The sequence below is a fragment of the Chiloscyllium plagiosum genome, unplaced genomic scaffold, assembly GCF_037043375.1.
Source record: "Chiloscyllium plagiosum isolate Xiang-an unplaced genomic scaffold, Cpla_swu_hap1 HiC_scaffold_23, whole genome shotgun sequence".
NCBI lineage: Eukaryota > Metazoa > Chordata > Chondrichthyes > Orectolobiformes > Hemiscylliidae > Chiloscyllium > Chiloscyllium plagiosum.
Window position 1 is genome coordinate 60,759,673 of NW_028270161.1, and position 22,512 is coordinate 60,782,184.

The window sequence follows — 22,512 nt, forward strand, 5'->3', positions numbered from 1 at the left end:
TGACCTTAACCTGCCAAAGGTACACTGACCGACATCACTGACCGGCATCAATGATCAACACCTCTGACCTTAACCTGCCAAAGGTACACTGACCGACATCACTGACTGACATTACTGACCGGCATCAATGATCAAAACCTCTGACCTTAACCTGCCAAAGGTACACTGACCAGCATCACTGACTGGTATCATTGACGTTAACCTGTCAAACGGTACACTGACTGACATCACTGACTTAACTTACCAAAGGTACACTGACAATGAGGAATCTACAAGAGCAAGGGAGTCTGATGGATGGCAGTTATAGGAAGGGGGGCAAGTTGCAGATACAGTCACATAAATGGGTTAACTCCAGGAAAGGTAAGAGAGGTAGGCAGGTAGTGCAGGAGTTTTCTGTGGCTATCCCCATTTCAAACAGTATGATGTTTTGGAAAATGTAGGGGGTGATGGATTCTAAGGGGAATGTAACAAGAACAGCCAAATTTCTGGTGTTGAGACTGATTCTAATGCAACGAGGGGCATGTCGGGTTCCAAGAGATCGATTGTGTAAGGGGACTCTCTACTCCGAGGTACAGACAGACATTTCTGTGGCTGGCAGTGAAAAATCAGAATAGTATGTTGCCTCCCTAATGCCGAGATCAAGGATGTCACAGAGAGGGTGCAGAACGTTCTCAAGGGGGAGAGGGACCAACAGGAGGTCATTGTACACATTGGAACCAATGACATAGGAAGAGAAAAGGATGAGATTCTGAAGGGACAATATAGAGAGTTAGGCAGGAATTTAAAAAGGAGATCCTAGAGATTAGTAATATCTGGAATACTCCTGGTGCGACGAGCTAGTGAGGCTAGGAATAGGAGGATAGAGTAGATGATTACATGGCTAAGGAGTTGGTGTATGGGAGAAGGATTCACATTTTTGGATAATTGGAATCTCTTCTGGGATAGAAGTGACCTGTCCAAGAAGGACAGATTGCACCTAAATTGGAAGGGGACTAATACACTGCCAGGGAGATTTGCTAGAACTGCTCGGGGAGGATTTAAACTAGTAAGGGGGGGGGGGGGGGGCGGCGGGACCCGGGGAGATAGTGAGGCAAGAGATCAATCTGAGACTGGCATAGTCAAATAATCTGAGCAGACAGGGACAAACCAGAGAACAAAGAAGGACTGATAAATTGAACTGCATTTATTTCAATGCAAGGGGCCTAACAGGAAAGGCAGATGAACTCAGGGCATGGTTAGGAACATGGGACTGGGATACAACATAGATACAACATAGAACAATACAGCACAGAACAGGCCCTTCGGCCCACGATGTTGTGCCGAACATTTGTCCTAGCTTAAACACCTATCCATGTACCTATCCAATTGCCACTTAAAGGTCACCAATGATTCTGACTCTGCCACTTCCACAGGCAGCGCATTCCATGCCCCCACCACTCTCTGGGTAAAGAACCTACCCCTGACATCCCCCCTATACCTTCCACCCTTCACCTTAAATTTATGTCCCCTTGTAACGCTCTGTTGTACCCGGGGAAAACGTCTCTGACTGTCTACTCTATCTATTCCCCTGATCGTCTTATAAACCTCTATCAAGTCACCCCTCATTCTTCGCTGTTCCAACGAGAAAAGGCCTAGCACTCTCAACCTATCCTCGTACGACCTATTCTCCATTCCAGGCAACATCCTGGTAAATCTCCTCTGCACCCTCTCCAAAGCTTCCACATCTTTCCTAAAATGAGGCGACCAGAACTGCACACAGTACTCCAAATGTGGCCTTACCAAGGTCCTATACAGCTGCAACATCACTTCACGACTCTTGAATTCAATCCCTCTGCTAATGAACGCTTATACACCATAGGCCTTCTTACAAGCTCTATCCACCTGAGTGGCAACTTTCAAAGATCTATGAACATAGACTCCAAGATCCCTCTGCTCCTCCACCTTACTAAGAACCCTACCGTTTACCCTGTATTCCGCATTCTTATTTGTCTTTCCAAAATGGACAACCTCACACTTGACAGGGTTGAACTCCATCTGCCACTCCTCAGCCCAGCTCTGCATCATATCTAAGTCCCTTTGCAGCCGACAACAGCCCTCCTCACTATCCACAACTCCACCAATCTTCGTATCGTCTGCAAATTTACTTACCCACCCTTCGACTCCCTCATCCAAGTCATTAATAAAAATTACAAACAGCAGAGGACCCAGAACTGATCCCTGCGGAACTCCACTTGTAACTGGGCTCCAGGCTGAATACTTACCATCTACCACCACTCTCTGACTTTGACCGGTTAGCCAGTTCTCTATCCAACTGGCCAAATTTCCCTCTATCCCATGCCTCCTGACTTTCCGCATAAGCCTACCATGGAAAACCTTATCAAATGCCTTACTAAAATCCATGTATACTACATCCACTGCTCTACCCTCATTCACATGCTTGGTCACCTCCTCAAAGAATTCAATAAGACTTGTAAGGCAAGACCTACCCCTCACAAATCCGTGCTGGGTGTCTCTAATCAAGCAGTGTCTTTCCAGATACTCATAAATCCTATCCCTCAGTACCCTTTCCATTACTTTGCCTACCACCGAAATAAGACTAACTGGCCTATAATTCCCGGGGTTATCCCTATTCCCTTTTTTGAACAGGGGCACAACATTCACCACTCTCCAGTCCCCTGGTACCACCCCCGTTGACAGTGAAGACGAAAAGATCATTGCCAACTGTACTGCAATTTCCTCTCTTGCTTCCCACATAATCCTAGGATATATCCCGTCAGGTCTGGGGGACTTGTCTATCCTCAAGTTTTTCAAAATGCCCAACACATCTTCTTTCCTAACAAGTATCTCCTCTAGCTTACCAGTCTGTTTCACACTCTCCTCTTCAACAACACGATCCCTCTCATTTGTAAATACTGAAGAAAAGTACTCATTCAAGACCTCTCCTATCTCTTCTGACTCAATACACAGTCTCCCACTACTGTCCTTGATCGGACCTACCCTCGTTCTCGTCATTCTCATGTTTCTCACATACGCATAAAAGGCCTTGGGGTTATCCTTGATCCTACCCGTCAAAGATTTTTCATGCCCTCTCTTAGCTCTCCTAATCCCTTTCTTCAGCTCCCTCCTGGCAATCCTGTATCCCTCCAACACTCTGTCTGAACCTTGTTTTCTCAACCTTATGTAAGCCTCCTTCTTCCTCCTTACAAGACATTCAACCTCCCTCGTCAACCAAGGTTCCCTCACACGACCATCTCTTTCCTGCCTGACAGGTACATACATATCAAGGACACGTCGTATCTGTTCCTTGAAAAAGTTCCACATTTCAACGACATCCTTCCTTGACAGCCTATGCTCCCAATTTATGCTCCTCAGATCCTGTCTTGCAGCATCATATTTAACCTTCCCCCAATTGTAAAACCTGCCCTGTTGCACACACCTATATCTCTCCATAACCAAGGTTAAAGTCACAGAATTGTGGTCACCATCACCAAAATGTTCACCCACTAACAAGCCCATCACTTGTCCTGGTTCGTTACCAAGTACCAAATCCAATATGGCCTCCTCTCTGGTCGGACAATCTACATACTGAGTTAGAAGAGCTTCCTGAACACACTGCACAAACACCGCCCCGTCCAATCTACTTGATCTAAAGAGCTTCCAATCAATATTTGGGAAGTTGAAATCGCCCATGACTACTACCTGTGGCGTCTGCACCTTTCCAAAATCTGTTTCCTAATCTGTTTCTCCACGTCTCTGCTGCTATTGGGGGGCCTATAGTAAACACCCAACAAGGTGACTGTTCCTTTCCTATTTCTGACTTCAGCCCATACTACCTCCAAAGGCAGATGCCCTTCGAACTGCCTTTCTGCAGCCGTTATACCATTTCTAATTAGCAATGCCACCTCCCCTCCTTTTTTACCACCCCCCCCAATCTTACTGAAACATCTGTAACCAGGAACTTCCAACAATCATTCCTGTCCCTCTTCTATCCACGTTTCCGTGATGGACACAACATCGTAGTCCCAAGTACCGATCCACGCCTTAAGTTCACCCACTTTATTTCTGATACTCCTTGCGTTGAAGTATACGCACTTGAGCCCATCTCTGTGTCCGCAAGTATTCCCTGTCAGTGCTACCTTCTCCACAGCCTCCCTACATTCTTGGACATCCTGAAAAACAGCTAGCCTACTTGCTGGACTACAAGTCCGGATCCCATCCCCCTGCCAAATCAGTTTAAACCCCACCGAAGAGTGCTAGCAAACCTACCCCCCAGGATATTGGTGCCCTTCTGGTTCAGGTGCAACCCGTCCTGCTTGTATAGGTCCCACCTTCCCCAGAATGCAGTCCAATTGTCCAAATACCTGAAGCCCTCCCTCCTACACCATCATATCATAGCAATTACAGAAACATGGCTCAGGGATGGGCAGGACTGGCAGCTTAATGTTCCAGGATACAAATGCTACAGGAAGGATAGAAAGGGAGGCAAGAAAGGAGGGGGAGTGGCATTTTTGACAAGAGATAGCATTACAACTGTACTGAAGGAGGATATTCCCAGAAATACATCCAGAGATGTTATTTGGGAGGAATTGAGAAATAAGAAAGGGATGATCACCCTTTGTATTAAAGATCCCCTAATAGTCAGAGGGAAATTGAGAAACAAATTTGTAAGGTGATCTCAGTTATCTGTAAGAATAATAGGGTGGTTATGGTCAGGGATTTTAACTTTCCAAACATCGACTGGGACTGCCATAGTGTTAAGGGTTTAGATGGAGAGGAATTTGTTAAGTGTATACAAGAAAATTTTCTGATTCAATAAGTGAATGTACCTACTAGAGAAGGTGCAAAACCTGACCTACTCTTGGCAAATAAGGCAGAGCAGGTGACTGAGGTGTCAATGGGAGAGCACTTTGATGCCAGCGACCATAATTCTATTAGGTTTAAAGTAGTAATGGAAAAAGATAGACCAGATCTAAAAGTTGAAGTTCTAAATTAGAGAAAGGCTAATTTTGACTGTATTAGGCAAGAACTTTCAAAAGCTGATTGGGGGCAGATGTTCACAGGTAAAGGGACGGCTGGAAAATGGGAAGCCTTCAGAAATGAGATAACGAGAGTCAAGAGACAGTTGGAGGTGTAGTGGACGGCGAAGAAGATTACCTCGGATTACAACAGGATCTTGATCAGATGGGCCAATGGGCTGAGAAGTGGCAGATGGATTATAATTTAGATAAATGCGAAGTGCTGCATTTTGGAAAAGCAAATCTTAGCAGGACTTATACACTTAATGGTAAGGTCCCAGGGAATGTTGCTGAACAAAGAGACCTTGGAGTGCAGGTTCATAGCTCCTTGAAAATGGAGTCACAGGTAGATAGGATAGTGAAGAAGGCGTTTGGTATGCTTTCCTTTATTGGTCAGAGTATTGAGTACAGGAGTTGGGAGGTCATGTTGTGGCAGTACAGGACATTGGTTAGGCCATTGTTGGAATATTGCATGCAATTCTGGTCTCCTTCCTATCGAAAGGATGTTGTGAAACTTGAAATGGTTCAGAAAAGATTTACAAGAATGTTGCTAGGGTTGGAGGATTTGAGCTATAGGGAGAGGTTGAATAGGCTGGAACTGTTTTCCCTGGAGCATCGGAGGCTGAGGGGTGACCTTATAGAGGTTTACAAAATCATGAGGGACATGGATAGGATAAATAGACAAGGTCTTTTCCCTGGAGTGGGGAAGTACAGAACTAGAGGGCATAGGTTTTGGGTGAGAGGGGAAAGATATAAAAGAGACCTAAGGGGCAACTTTTTCACGCAGAGGGTGGTACGGGTATGGAATGAGCTGCCAGAGGAAGTGGTGGAGGCTGGTACAATTGCAACATTTAAGAGGCATCTGGATGGGTATATGAATAGGAAGGGTTTGGAGGGATATGGGCCAGGTGCTGGCAGGTGGGACTAGATTGGGTTGGGATATCTGGTCGGCATGGACAGGTTGGACCAAAGGGTCTATTTCCGTGCTGTACATCTCTATGACTCTATGACCGACATCACTGACCTTAACCTGCCAACCGGTACGCTGACTGACATCACTGACTGTAACCTGCCAAACGGTATACTGACTGCCCACTCTATCACTGTGTTTGATTCTGTGAACACTCTGCGTGAGGTACAGAGTGGAATAATAACTGGATCTGATTTTCCGACATTTAGCCTCTCTGCAAGTTATGACTCCAGCATTTCTCTGTTGTGAAAAGGGGGAGCTCCACATTTTTGAGATGAGATTCTGCTCAGGGTCTGGCCACAGTGGGTTTGAGTCTAGCCAGGGTTTGGGGGGTGAGGGGCTCTCAAACGGGGTCAAGTAATGGCAGACATGGGGTTTGGGTAGGAGGCAGGTTGGTGGGGGCTGAGATCTGGTCCAGTTTGTAGACAACAGGAGGGAGAGGGTGAGGTCCAGCACTGAGAGGGGAGGGGGTAGGGGGTCAGTGGGAGATATGTCAGGTCTCCAGAGGCTGTTGGGTCAGCATGTGGAGGGTGTAAGTGTCTAGAGATGTATCGTTGGGGCTGTGTAAACTAAGTACAGCGTTAGTTTAATAGTTACTCAGGAGTTAGACTATACTTTTCCTCAGTAAGTATTTAATTTAATTACATCTGAACCCTCCAAACTCTCTGAATTAAATGGAATCATTGAGAGTGTTACAATTGGGATTCCACAACTCAAAGAACAAAAGAACAAAGCAAATTTACAGCCCAGGAACAGGCCCTTCGGCCCTCCAAGCCTGAGCCGATCCACATCTACTGTCTAAAACTGTTGGTCAATTCCTAAACATCTGTATCCCTCTGCTCCCCACCTACTTATGCATCTGTCCAGACACATCTTAACTGAATCTACCTTGCCTGCCTCTACCACCTCTGCTGGCAACGTGTTCCAGACACCCACCACCCTCTGTGTGAAGTATTTGCCGCATGTATCCCCCTTAAACTTTCCACCTCTCACTTTGAAAGCATGACATCTCGTTATTGAATCCTTCACCCTGGGAAAAAGCTTGTCTCTATCCACCCTGTCTATACCCTTCATGATTTTATAAACCTCAATCAGGTCCCCCCTTAATCTCCTTTTTTCTAGTGAAAATAAACCTAACCTACTCAACCTCCCTTCATAGTTAGCACCTCCATACCAGGCAACATCCTCGGAAACCTTCTCTGCTCCCTCTCCAAAGCCTCCACATCTTTTTGGTAATGTGGCGACCAGAACTGTACACAGTATTCTAAATGTGGCCGAATCAATGTCTTGTACAATGTTAACATGACTTGCCAGCTCTTATACTGAATACCCCGTCCGATGAAGGCAAGCATACCATATGCCTCTTTGACCACTCTATCCACCTGTGCAGCAACCTTCAGGATAAAATGGACCGGAACTCCCAGATCTCTCTGCCCACCAACTTTTTCCAAGGCTCTTCCATTCATTGTATAATTCGCTCTGAAATTAGTCTTGCCTAAATGCATCATTTGTCTGGATTGAAAACCATCTGCTACTTTTCTGCCCAACTCTCCAGTCTATCTATATCCTTCTGTATTCCTTGACAGTCCCTTATGCTTTCTGCTACTCCACCAATCTTCGTGTCATCTGCAAACTTGCTGATCATACCAACAGTACCCTCTTCCAGATCATTTATGTATATCACAAACAACAGTGGCCCCAACACTGACCCCTGTGGAACACCACTGGTCACCTTTCTCCATTTCGAGAAATTCCCTTCAACTACTACTCTCTGTCTCCTGTTGCTCAACCAGTTCTTTATCCACCTAGCTAGAACACCCCGCACATCATGTGACTTCACTTTCTCCATTAGTCTACAGTGGGGAACATTATCAAACGCCTTACTAAAGTCCATGTATATGACATCAACAGCCCTTCCTTCATCTGTCAACTTGGTCACTTCCTCGAAGAACTCTATCAAGTTGGTAAGGCACGATCTCCCCAGCACAAAACCATGCTGCCTATCACTGATAGGATCTATTTATATTTGGAAAAGAATGAGCTTATCTCTCAGTACCCTCTCCAGCAATTTCCCCACCACTGACGTCAGGCTCACTGGTCTGTAGTTACCCAGAATATCCCTACTACCCTTCTTGTCCAGGGGACATGAGCAACCTTCCAGTCCTCCGGCACCTCACCTGTATTTAAGGATGCCACAAAGATGTCTGTCAGGGCCCCAGCTATTTCCTCTCTCGCTTCCCTCAGTAACCTGGGATAGATCCTATCTGGTCCTGGGGATTTGTCCACCTTAGCCTACCCAATACATCTTCCCTCCTTATGTCAATGTGATCCAGAGTAAACAAACTTCTATCTCTAATCTCAACATTCATCATGTTCCTCTCGTCAGTGAACACTGATGCAAAGTAATCATTCAGAATCTCACCCATTCTCTCAGGTTTGGCACACAGCCTTCCTTCATTATCTTTTAGTGGACCAATCCTTTCTCTAGTTACCCGCTTACTTCTTAGATAAGAATAAAATGCTTTGGGATTCTTCCTAATTCTGCTCGCTACAGCTATTTCATGACCCCTTTTAACCCACTTGATTCCTTGTTTAAGACTTGTCCTACTCTTCCGATATTCCTCCAGGGCCCGTTCTGTCCTCAGCTGCTTAGACCTTATGTACGCTTCCCTTTTCCTCTTGGCCAGTCGTACAATTTCTCCTGTCATCCACGGTTCACAAATCTTGCCCTTCCGATCCTTTTCCTTCAACGGGACATGCCTATCCTGCACTGCTGTTAACTTATCTTTGAAAGCCTCCCACATCTCAAATGTAGACTTCCCTTCAAATAGCTGTGTCCACTCCACATTTATCAGCTCCTGCCTAATTTTGATATAATTGGCCTTGACCCAGTTTAGCACTCTTCCCTTAGGACCACTCTCTTCTTTATCTACGAGTATTATAAAACTTACAGAATTGTGGTCACTGTTCCCAAAGCAATCCCCCACAGCAACTTCTACCACCTGTCCTGGCTCATTCCCCATTACCAGGTCCAATATGGCCCCTTCCCTCATCGGACTATTGACATACTGCTCTAGAAAACTCTCCTGGACGCTTCGTATAAATTCTACTCCATCCAGACCTCTGACGTTAAGTGTAAGCCAGTCAATGTTGGGAAAATTAAAATCTCCCATCACCACTACTCTATTGCCTCTACATCTATTCATAATCTGTTTATCTATTTGTTTTGCTACCTCACGCTCACTGTAATACAGCCCCAACAATGTAATTGCGCCCTTCTTAATTCTCAGCTCTACCTGTAATGCCTCACTACCCAAGACCACCATAGTGTCCTCCTTGATCTCGTCCCTGACCAGCAATGCAACCCCACCCCTCCTTTTACTTTCCTCCCTGTCCTGTCTGAAGCGTCTATATCCTGGAACATTTAGTTGCCAATCATCATGCCCTTCCTTCAACCAAGTCTCTGTGATGGCAATAACGTCATACTCCCAGGCACCAATCCAAACCCCAAGTTCATCTGCCTTACACACTATACTCCTTGCATTAAAGTAGATGCATTTCAGGCCACCAGTTCTTTTGTGCTCACCTGCTCACTGCCTATTCTTCCCTTTATTAATGTTATCTTCATAATTCTTACAGTCTGCAGTCTCCACCTCGCTGTCTACTTGTTTTCTCTTCTGGTTCCCAGTCCCCTGCCACATTAGTTTAAAACCTCCCCAGCAGCAGTAGCAAAATCTCCCCCAAGGACATTGATTCCAGTCCGGTTCAGATGTAGACCGTCCCTTTTGTAATACAGAACCGGTCCCAATGTCCAACAAATCGAACCCCTCCCTCCTACACCATCTCTCAAGCCACGTGTTCATCCTGCCTATGTTTTTATTTCTACGCTGGCTAGCACATGGCACTGGTAGTAATCCCGAGATCAGTACCGCCTATCTACCCCCTTACAATAGAATCCCCTCTGACTATGGCCTTATGAGTCTTTTTCCCACCCCTATGAACAGCAGGGCCCGCCACGGTGCCATGAGCTTGACAACTGCTGCCCTCACCTGGTGAGCCATCTCCCCCAACAGTATCCAATATGGTTTACCTGTTTTGGAGGGAGATGACCGCAGGGGACACCTGCACTGCCTTCCTACGCTTTTTCTGCCTTGTGGTCACCCATTCACTGTCTCCCTCAGCAAGTCTAACCTGCGGTGTGACCAGTTCACTAAACGTGCTATCCCCGACCTCCTCAGCATCGCAGATCCTCCACAGTGAGTCCATCCACAGCTCCAGAGCTATCATGTGGTCAAACAAGAGCTGCAGCTGGACACACTTCTTGTAAGTGTAAGAGTCAGGAACGTCAGACACGTTCCTAAGCTCCCACATCAAGCAAGAGGCACATGTCAAACTCTCATCGACTCTTTCAAACTGAAAGTAAAGTCCCTCGACACTGTCCCCATTAAACACTTGCAGGACAGGTACAGCCTGGGGTTCATTACAGAGTAAAGCTCCATTTACTTTTTTAAATTCTTGAAATAGACGCTGTATGGGTGAGATTTGGTGAAGCATTCTCTGTTCTTTTAAAAAGATCATCAAAAATAATAATATGCTGGCGCACTGTACCAAAATAAAACACAAATTAACAGTCAACACAACTTTGTATCATGAAAATGAAACTTACTAATTTAAAATAACATTGTTCGCACCCCTGCTCCTGTGGTGCCCACCCCAGTCTCTATAGGCCTCTATACGTAGTCTGGCAGCAGATGAGCGACTGAGTCTACGGTTGTACAGGACCACCACATGCAGCATCTCCACCCCAGATCCCCGATATAAGAGGAGAATCTGCCTTTATTGGAGGGGGCCCCAGCGGGGAAGTCCACTGCCAGAGGGCAAAACGGTCTAGGCAGCGGGCAAAGGCATGGCATTGAGAGTGTATACCATCAGCCTGGATAAATAACACCTACATACTGATCGAAAGGGCACCAGGAGGATATCACTGAGATGGCTGAGAGTGTGGGCCACCATGTCATGGAGGAAGGGTACGTGGTGTGGAGCTGTTGTTGGGATAGGACTCAGTTCGTCCTGAAGTCGAGAGTGTGGTGGTCAGACAGCATCCGAGGAGCAGGAGAATCAAGGTTTCAGGCAAAAGCCCTTCATTAGGAATCAGGCTGTTAGCCAAGGAGGTGGAGAGTTAAATGGGAGGGGGGGTGGGGTGAGGGGGAAGGTAGCTGAGAGTGCAATAGGTGGATGGAGGAGGCTCCTCCAAGGTGGTGTGCCCTGATGATATATTATTTCCAATACCGAACAACCCAGATGGCCTCCTTCTTCAAAGACTGCAATTTCCCCCCAGACGTGATCGACGATGCCCTCCACCGCATTTCCTCCACGTCCCGCTCCTCTGCCCTTGAGTTCCGCCCCTCCAATCGCCACTAGGACAGAACCCCACTGGTCCTCACCTACCACCCCACCAACCTCCATATACAGCGTACCATCCGCCATCATTTCCGCCACCTCCAAACGGACCCCACCACGAGGGATATATTTCCCTCCCCTCCCCTATCAGCGTTCCGAAAAGACCACTCCCTCCGTGACTCCCTCGTCAGGTCCACACCCCCCACCAACCCAACCTCCACTCCCGGCACCTTCCCCTGCAAACGCAAGAAATGCAAAACTTACACCCACACCTCCCCCCTCACTTCCCTCCAAGGCCCCCAAGGGATCCTTCCATATCCGCCACAAATTCACCTGCACCTCCATGCACATCATTTACTGCATCCACTGCACCCGATATGGCCTCCTCTATATTGGGGAGACAGGCCGCCTACTTGCGGAACGTTTCAGAAAACACCTCTGGGACACCCATATCAACCAACCCAACCACCCCGTGGCTCAACACTTCAACTCCCCCTCCCACTCCACCAAGGACATGCAGGTCCTTGGACTCCTCCATTGCCAGACCATAGCAACACGACGGCTGGAGGAAGAGCGCCTTATCTTCCACCTAGGAACTCTCCAACCACAAGGGATGAACTCAGATTTCTCCAGTTTCCTCACTTCCACTCCCCCCACCCTGTCTCAGTCCCAACCTTTGAACTCAGCACTACCTTCCTAACCTGCAATCTTCTTCCTGACCTCTCCGCCCCCCCCCCCCCCCCACTCCGGCCTATCACCCTCACCTTATCACCCTCACCTTAACCTCCTTCCACCTATCGCATTCCCAACCCCCTTCCCCAAGTCCCTCCTCCCGACCTTTTATCTTAGCCTGCTTTCCTCATTCCTGAAGAAGGGCTCATGCCCAAAACGTCGATTCTCCTGCTCCTTGGATGCTGCCTGACCTGCTGCGCTTTTCCAGCAACACATTTTCAGCTCTGATCTACAGCATCTGCAGTCCTCACTTTCTCCTAGATATATTATTTCCATCAGGTACATGGCCTGCATTATGATGCACAGTTCGTGTTCATGGAATTGCCCTACCCTCTGGTCTCCTTCCAGAAATTATCTGTCTTTTACCTGGAGCTGATCATATTCCAGGACATGGTTGGCTTTCCCCCTCTGGGAGTGGTGGCTTTTGTCTGGGAGCCACTGCTCAGGAACAGGTTCCTCAGCAAGTGTGGTTTGTGCTGGCTGAGGGAGCAGAGAGCAAATAAGTTGCTCAGCCCTGACACCTCGTGAGCAATCGAGGTGGCTAAGGTTTGCGGTGGGCTTCCGGACAAACTGTTACCTGAGGGTGAAACCAAACACGGGGGGGTCCCTGGCACTGTGAGGCAGCAATGGTAACCACTGAACTACAGTGCACCCCATAGTGGTCACTGGTTTATTGTAGGAAAAACAGCAGTCAATTTGTGCATTGCAAGATCCCAAAAATAGTGACTCAGTGGTTAGCACTGCTGCCTCACAACACCCGGGACCCAGGTTCAATTCCAGCCTTGGGCGACTCTCTGTGTGAAGTTTGCACATTCTCCCCCGTCTTCCTAAGTTTCCTCTGGATGCTCTGGTTTCTTCCCACAGTCCAAAGGTATATGGATTAGGTAAGTTGGCCATGCTAACTTGCCCATAATGTTCAAGGATGTGTAGGTTACGCACATTAGTCACGGGAAATGTAGAATAATAGGGTAGGGGAATGGATCTGGGTGGGATACTCTTTGGAGGGGTGATGTGAACTTGGTGGGCCAAATTGCCTTTTCCAAACTTTAGAGATTCTATGATCCATTCTGAACATCTGCTTTCATGGCCATTGGTTAAAGGATCAGGACAGTAGAGAGAATTCTCCAATAGCAATTTTGAATGATTTAGCATCCACCCTGGAGGATAACTGACTTAATGTTGCAGCAGGAAGACAGTACCACTGACAGTGCAGCACTCCCTTAGTTATTCCGAAACTGTCTGGGAGTTACTACACACAAGGAGTACAGTGTACTAGGAATGACAATTTCCAATTCAGTAACTTTGTTTCTACCCCAGATTACTGAGGGGACGGAGAGAGGAACTAGCTGGGGCTTTAACAGATATCTTTGCAGCATCCTTGAACACGGAGAATTGCTCATGTTGTCCCCTTGTTTAAGAAGGGTAGCAGGGATAATTCAGGAAATTATAGACCGGTGAGCCTGACATCAGTGTTAGGGAATCTGCTGGAGAAGATACTGAGGAATAGGATCTATTCCCACTTGGAAGAAAATGAGCTTATCAGTGCTAGGGTGACATGGTTTCGTCCAGGGAAGGTCATGTCTTACAAATCTAATGGAATTCTTTAAGGGAGTGACAAAGTTGATTGATGAGGGAAGGGCTGTAGATGTCATATATAGGGACTTCAGTAAGACGTTTGATGAGGTTCCCCATGGTAGGCTGATGGAGAAGGTGAAGTCGCATGGGGTTCAGCATGTACTAGCTAGATTAGATTCCCTACAGATTACGTTAGGTTCCCTACAGCGTGGAAGCAGGCCCTTCAGCCCAACAAGTCCACACCGACCCTCCGAAGAGCAACCCACCCAGACCGATTCCCCTGCATTTACCCCAACTAATGCACCTAACACTATGGGCAATCTAGCATGGCCAATTCACCTAGATGGATAGAGAACTGGCTGGGCAGCAGGAGACAGAGGAGTAGTGGAAGGGAAGTTCTCAAAATGGGGACCTGTGACCAGTGGCATTCCATAGGGATCCGTTTTGAGACCACTGTTGTTTGTGATGTACATAAATGATTTGGAGGAAGGTATAGTTGGTCTGATTATCAAGTTTGCAGATGACACTAAGATTGGTAGAGTAGCAGACAGTGAAGGGGATTGTCAGAGAATGCAGCAGAATGTGGATAGTTTGGAGAGTTGGACAGAGAAATGACAGATGGAGTTCAATCCGGGCAAATGCGAGGTGATGCATTTTGGAAGATCCAATTCAAGAGCGAACTAAATGGAAATGCCCTGGGGAAAATTGGTGTACTGAGAGAGCTGGGTGTTCAGGTCCATTGTACCCTGAAGGTGGCAATGCAGGTCAAGGAAGGCATGCAGCATGCTTTCCTTCATCGGATTAGGCGCTGAGTACAAGAGTTGGCAGGTCATGGTACACTTGTATAGGACTTTGGTTTGGCCACATTTGGAATACTGCGTACAGTTCTGATCACCACATTACCAAAAGGACGTGGATGCTTTGGAGAGGGTGCAGAGGAAGTTCACCAGGAAGTTGCCTGGTATGGAGGGCACTAGCTATGAAGAGAGGTTGAGTAGATTATGATTGTTTTCATTAGCAAGATAGAGGTTGAGGGGGGACCTGATTAAAGTTCACAAAATCACGAGAGGTGTAGACAGGGTGGACAATGCTTCTTCTGCAGAGTGGGGTACTCAATTACTAGGGGTCATGAGTTCAAGGTGAGAGGGGAAAAGTTTAGGGGAGATATGCGTGGAAAGGTCTTTAAGCAGAGGGTGGTGGTTGCCTGGAATGCATTGCCAACGCAGGTGGTAGGGGTGGGAGCCATAGCTTCATTTAAGATGTATCTAGACAGATACATGAATGGGCAGAGAGCAGAAGGATACAGAACCTTAGAAAATAGGTGACAGGTTTAGATAAAGGATCTGGACTGGCGCAGGCTTGGAGGGCCGAAGGGCCTGTTCTTTTGCTGTAATTTTCTTTGTTCTTTGTTCTATCCTCTCAGCACCAAACTCCACATATTCTGCACTAAACAAAAACAACCCAAAGAATTGCAGCTACTGGAAATCATAAATAATATCAGAAATTGTTAGAACATAGAACATAGAAGAATACAGCGCAGTACAGGCCCTTTGGCCCTCGATGTTGCGCCGATCCAAGCCCACCTAACCTATACTAACCCACTATCCTCCATATACCTATCCAATGCCCGCTTAAATGCCCATAAAGAGGGAGAGTCCACCACTGCTACTGGCAGGGCATTCCATGAACTTACGACTCGCTGAGTGAAGAACCTACCCCTAACTTCAGTCCTATATCTACCCCCCCTTAATTTAAAGCTATGCCCCCTTGTAATACCCGACTCCATACGCGGGAAAAGGTTCACACTGTCAACCCTATCTAACCCCCTAATCATCTTGTACACCTCAATCAAGTCACCCCTAAACCTTCTTTTCTCTAATGAAAACAGCCCCAAGTGTCTCAGTCTTTCCTCATACGATCTTCTCATACGAGTTGGGAAAACTCAGCAGGTCACGCAGCATCTGTGGAGAAAAAGCAGAGTTAACGTTTGGGAAAAGGTTGGTATTTATGTTAGAGAAGTGGTGGGAGAGGGTGAAGGAGTAAACAATAGATGGAAAAGGAGCCCAGAGAGAGAGAAACAGTTGGGTAGACAAGGACTGGACAAAGACCAGCCTGGGAGAATGAATAGCTGCTAATAGATTTGATTCCCTACAGTGTGGAAACAGGCCCTTCAGCCCAACCAGTCCACACCAACCCTCCAAAGAGTAACCCACCCAGACCCATTTCCCTCTGACTAATGCACCTAGCACTATGGGCAATTTAGAATGGCCAATTCACCTGACCTGCACATCTTTGGACTGTGGACGGAAACCGGAGCACCCGGAGGAAACCCACGCAGACACTGGGGAGAATGTGCAAACTCTACACAGACAGTCGCCCGAGGCTGGGATCAAACCTGGGACCTTGGTGCTGTGAGGCAGCAGTGCTAACCACTGAGTCACCATGCCGCCCAAATGGTGACCATTAATGACTAACAAGACCTCGGGTGTGGGGGTCGGGGGAAGGACTTGAGAGAAGATGTTCAGGCCCTAAAATTGTTGAACTCAATATTGAGTCCAGAAAGCTGTAGACTTCCCAAGCAGAAAATGAGGTGCTGTTCTTCCGGCTTACACTGAGCTTCACTAGAGCACTGCAGCAAGCCTGAGACAGAGGTAGTTGGCCAAGAAATACGGTGGTGTGTTGAAGTGGTAGGCAACTGGAATCTCAGGGCCATTTTTGCGGACACAACATAGTGAGGAGGGAAGCAAGAAACAGTTTGTGTGGAAGGCTGACAAGGCAGCCTGTAAATCACAGCAGTGAGGAGCTCTCAATTGAGAAACCCTCTTTGTGGGCTACCACACACACACACATTGTCAGCTATTATAGTCCCCACTAGCCACTATTCATTCTCCCAGGCTGACCATTAACCACTGCTTTGTCTGTCCAAATATTTTTCTCTTTCTGGGTTCTGTCTCCACTGATCACTTAGTCCTTCCCCTTCTCCCCCCACACCTACTTCAGCATTTATACCAATGTTTCCTAGCTACCATCAGTTCTGAAGAAGGGTCATTCGACAAAAACAAATGTTAACTCTGCTTTCTCTCCACATGATGCTGCCAGACCTGCTGAATTTTTCCAGCAATTCCTGTTGGGCTCCATATATTCTGACTTCATGTGTGTTTTTAGAGGAAGATTTTATAAAGTTTCATCAGCTCCTAGTCCTGTTAATTTCTAAGTTGTTTTTATTTCCAATTTTCAGTTCCTCTCCCACGACATCCCACTTTTTGACAGCATAATTTCTGATCTCTTCCCGGGGGTCGTTTTGCCAACTCGTCACCATGGCAACCTGGAGATTACTATCCAAGAAACCATTAAAGGATTTAATCTTCAGCCTTCACCCTGGTTCATTGAAAAAATCATTCAGGTAATGAATAGGATGCCATTGAAAGTGTTGTCTCCAGACTGGGAATGAATAAGATCCCCAGTTTTACTAGGGCTGGGGAGAGGAAGAGGGTATGGGTTAAATTCCAACATTTGGGCCAGAGTTTTGATTTCCAATCTAAGGGGTGAAGGGTGGATATTTTGTCACTGCCTCCCATCTAAAGAGGTCTGTGAGGTGATCTTTGCTCTATTTAGCAGAACAATCTACTTGATCATGGTATAGCCCAGGCACCCACTTCAACTCCTCAGATGAACCCCAACTTTATTCAACACATGATATATTAAAAAAAGGACTTGTATCTCATAAGAGCAGTGATCCTAACACTGACTCTTGAGGAACACCAATCTTTGAGGAACACCACTGTCTATCATCCCACGGCTGAAAGTACCCACTTACCACATTCCGCTGTTTTCTGCCCTTAAGTTGACTTTATCCAGTAAGATACTAACCTTTCTATGCCATGAGCCTCGATTTTGTGAACCAGCCTTTTATACAGTACATTGTCAAACACTTCCTTAAAATTCATATAGACAACATCCACCATGCTCCATTAACCTTCTCTGTTAGATCACCAAAATACTTAATTACACTTGTTAAGCACAATTGTGCCTTTTACAAATCCTGAATTAACCCCAAACTCTCTGTGGGCCTATAGTGTCCTCTCTAATCATTGATTCTAAAACTTGATGTTGATCTTGATGGCCTCACTCAGAATGTCCATATATCTGTCTGTTGAATCATGTGTAGCACTTTCCAATTCTTTGACATCTCCCCCATATTGAGGGAAGACTGGAAGATTTTCACAAACCCTTCCACTCTCTCCACCACCATTTCCTTGAGCGAACTGTGATGCATCCTGAAAAGGTGACACTAAGTCCTTGTGTCTATCAATTCTCAGCCCCATCCACCAACTCACTTTCTGCAGATATTTTGTCAATATCTTCTTCATTAGTAACTATTCATACTAAGGGGAAAATGCCAAAGTTACAGGATTGATAATATACACCTCATCTATATAATGTTGATCATGATAACTGCAATTGCTGTCAAAACCCACCTAGTTCATAAGGGAAGGCAATCTGCTGGCCTCATTTAGTCTGCTCTACACATGATCCCTGACCCACAGAATTATGGCCGATTCTGAATCGTCTTATTCATTCATAGGATGTGGGTGTCACTGGCTAGACTAACATTTATTGTTCATCCCTTATTGGCCAGAGGTCAGTTAAATGTTGAACACATTGTTGTGGGGCTGAAGTTACATGTAGACCAGACCAGGTAAGGATGGCAGATTTCCTTCCCTGAAGTGAATCAAATGGATTTTCCCCCAACAATGATTACTGTCTCTGTGAGATCATTTTGATTTTAGTTATGCATTTCATTTCTTCTTGAATTCAAATTTCACCACCTGCCACTGGTGGGATTTGAAATCATGTTCCCAGAAAATTGCCTGTGGTGCAGGATTACTAACCTAGTGAAATTGACACTTAAATGGCTCAGGAAGTTATTCTGTTCAAGAATAACAAATGCTGGCCCAGTGACACCAACATTCCATGAAAAAAATAAAAGAACGACATATCAAACAAAGGACAAAGTTCTGAAGAAGGGTCATTGAAATGTTTACCTTGATTCTCTCTCCACAGATACTACCAGATGTGCCAAGTTTTTCCAGCAATTTCTGTTTTTGTTTCCATTAAAGAAAAAATGTTCTCAGTCATTATTCTCACCTTGTGCAGAGGCTCCCACTGCGCTGTTTACTATTTCCCTGCCAATGGAAGATGCTTGGGGTTCCCTTTAACGTTGACTGCCATTCTATTGTCATACTCTCTCCTAGCCGATCTTACTCTCCTCTTCACATTCGTTTCCAACCTTCTTACTGGAAAAATTCACTCGACTTGTAACGTTTCTATTTTATTCTCCTGGTATGGAGTTATGCTCTCATTGCTGGCTTTGTAAGTCTCTAGCAAAACCCCAAAGTGCAGGAAGGAATAGTTTTCACTGTGACAATTTCTTTATCAAGTAGCTTGTCTCCTTCAGGTTGGATGGAAATTAACAGCTTTAATTGTTTATGTCCTCAGATTTATGAAATGATGTTGGTGCGTCATGGCTTCATGCTGGTTGGGAGCCCCCTGGGGGGTAAGACTTGTGCCCTGAAGGTACTGGCTGGTGTGCTGGAGCTGCTGGAAGAGAGGGGCCTGATGGATGAACATAGAGTGCAGTATGTCATCATCAATCCAAAAGCCATCAGCATGAGCCAATTGTACGGCAGCTTTGATCCAGTGTCTCACGAGTGGAGTGATGGTGAGTCCAACCCACAGGTGAAGGTGTACATAGAAATGAGCTCATTTCCAACCAGCTCAGTCATTATACAAACAAATCATTCTGGAATTCATCTCACAAGAAGAATCATAGCCATAGGATCCTACAGCATGGAAACAGACTCATCAGTTCAACCTGTCCACTCCGATCATGTTCCCAAATTAAACCATTCCCTGCTCCTGGTCCATATCCCTCCAAACCTTGCCTATTCATGATATGGAGATGCTGGTGTTGGATTGGGTTGTACAAAGTTAAAAATCACACAACACCAGGTTGTAGTCCAACAGGTTTCATTGGAAGCACTAGCTTTCAGAGTGCTGCTCCTTTATCGGGTGGTTGTCAACCTGATGACAACCACCTGATGAAGGAGCAGCGCTCCAAAAGCTAGTGCTTCCAATGAAACCTGTTGGACTACAACCTGGTGTTGTGTGATTTTTAACTTTGCCCATTCGTGAACTTATCCAAATGTCTTAAAAATGTTGTAACTGTGTCCACACCTACCACTTTTTCTGGCAGTTCATTCCACATATGAACCACTCTCCGTGTAAAAAAGTTACCCCTCATATCTTTTTTAAATCTTTCTCCTCTCACCTTAAAGATATGCCCCCCTGGTTTTGAATCCCCTACCCTATGTACATCCCTCATGATTCTATAAACCTCAATAAAGGTCACCTCTCAGCCTCCTAAGCTCCAGTGAAAATAGTCACAGTCTTTCCAGTCTATTTTTATATCACAAACCCTGTATTCCTTGTAACATCCTTTTCGGAACCAGTCTAATAATACCCTTCCTATAACAGGGCAAACAAAACTACACACAATAAAAAAAAAGGATGATGCAAGAAAGTCTCTCAAGACTCAGGAGCAGCTGCAATCTCCATGCTCCTCTAAGTCCACTTTTTTAGATAGTCCTTGCATCTAAAATTTAGTTATCAGAAATCATCCACGTCGCAAGTGGCTTTGTTGAGGACACTGCAGAGAGTGAAAATGCCTTGTGGACAAATGGTAAGATATTAAGCTTTAGATTGCTTGAACTGTTTACCAGGGTGAATAGATTTGAAGAGAAAATGTCATACCAGGTAGATTTTCGCCAGTAGTCAATGACAGGAATTAAAGGCAAAAAAAAATGACAGAAAAAAAGCATTACCAACGTAGTTACATCTTTCACAAATGTTTAAAATCCAAATGTCCTACAGACATATCTTAATGATGGGGCTTTATCAATAGTGATATTTTCCAGGGAATATGTCAGGACAGGAAAGGTATCCATTCTCCTGCAGCTTTCTTGGTAGTGGATGTCAGAATTAGGGACTGGGATAAGCCATCTTCTAAGCACTCCAGGATTTGCTGACCTTTACAATGAAGAATAATTTCAGCATCCATCAGCTATCCCTGTGAGGGTTTCTCTGGGAAGAGTTGTGTTACCTAACTGGGCACTTGCTTAATATCCCAGACTATCAATGTACCCACCGACCGTTTCCAGCTAGCGCCTCCTCTGTCCAGCAGGTGTAAGGCATTGTGGAGTGTCGAACACTGTGAACTAGGATACTGGTAAAGCTTTGAATGCTGGTTCGTAAACCTTTTCTGGATTTGGCCTGCTAATTGCTGCACTGGAGAGAATCATCGAAGGAGGACATTCAGACCATCAACCTCAGTGCTAGCCCACTGAAGGAAGTCACCTGGTGTTTATTCCCCACCTGGAGCGCTGTACATTCTTCCTTTTTGGGTAGTGATCCAATCCCCTTGAGAAAATGGCTCCACTAGAGCTGCCTCCCCTTCCACTCTCAGGTGGAAAGCATACCCAATCTCAAACAGTGTGAGCAGATTTCTCCTTGTGTTACAATTGCTTCTTTTTCCTTCAATCTGTATTCTCTGATTCTTGATCCTTCCACCACTGGGAATAGTTTCTCCCTTTTTTATTCTGTCATGCTCCCTTATAATTATGAGTTTCTGTCAAATCTCCCCTAATCCTCAGTATATATTCTTAACCACACTCTCAATCTGTCCCACCACATTCAATAATTAATGCACTGATAATGCTAGGTCTCTTTGTTACTGCACCCTCTTTAAAATTGAACCCTTTATTATGTATTGCTTCTTCATATTCTTCCTAGCAAAATGAATCACTGCACACTTCTCTGCATTAAATTTAATCAGCTGCTTGTCTATTCATTCCCACCTCCTTTGTCCTTTCAAAGTTTGCATTATCCTCCTCACAGCTGACAATGCTTTCAAGTTTCGTGTAGTCTCCATGCTTTGAAATTTTGGCATGCACACTAAGGTTGAGGTCATTAATATGTATCGGGGGAACAAGGTTCATAACACTAACTTATGGAGAACTCTATTACGAACCTTTCTCCAGTCCAAAAAAATACAATCACCGCAGCTCTCTAATTCCCATTATTCAGCCAATTTTGTGTCCATGTATTGTGTCAAGGGTGCCACAGTAGCTCAGTGGTTAACACTGCTGCATCACAATGCAAGGGACCCAGGTTCAATTCCAGCCTCAAGCTTTACATCTGTGTAAAGTTTGTACATTCTTCCTGAGTCTGCATGGGTTTCCTCCCACAGTTACAAAAGTGTGCAGGTTAGGGTGGATTGGCTGTGCTAAATTGCCCATTGTGTCCAGGGATGTGTAAGCTAGGGGGGTTAGTCATGGAAAGTGCAGGCTTATTTGGTAGGGGGAGGGTCATAGTGTTGATGGGCTGAATGGTCTGCTTCCGCACTGTAGATTGTGTTCCTGTCCATTTTATTACATGAGCTTGAAAATTTCTCAAGTTTATATTGTGACTTTTTATGAAACAATAACAACTTGTTCTGAACAAAGCTATTCAAATATACATAGTGGGAACAGGTATAAACCATTCAGTCCCTCCAGCTTGTCCTACATTTAGTAAATTCATGGCTGCTCTGATTGGAACAGCAAGTCCTAATCAATTCTTGCGTATCCCCTTTAACATTGCACTCATTTGCTTATCCAGAATCCATCCACCTGCCCCGTTAAAAACAGTCACAGACCCTGCTCCACCACCTTTTGAGGAAGAGAGTTCCACAACTGTCTGAGAGATAAAAGTCTCCTTAAT

The 22,512-nt window shown here is 45.6% G+C and overlaps 1 protein-coding gene across 3 annotated transcripts in view; it reads left to right on the plus strand.

The window, feature by feature from the left end:
- Nucleotides 1-22,512, plus strand: part of LOC122561437 (dynein axonemal heavy chain 3-like) — a 557,691-nt gene that overhangs the window by 352,351 nt on the left and 182,828 nt on the right. For all 3 annotated transcript variants that reach the window (XM_087999740.1, XM_087999741.1, XM_087999742.1), the window contains 2 exons: nucleotides 16,931-17,095; nucleotides 19,192-19,414. In XM_087999740.1, coding sequence (XP_087855866.1) covers nucleotides 16,931-17,095; nucleotides 19,192-19,414 — 388 coding nt within the window. The remainder of the gene's footprint in view (nucleotides 1-16,930; nucleotides 17,096-19,191; nucleotides 19,415-22,512) is intronic.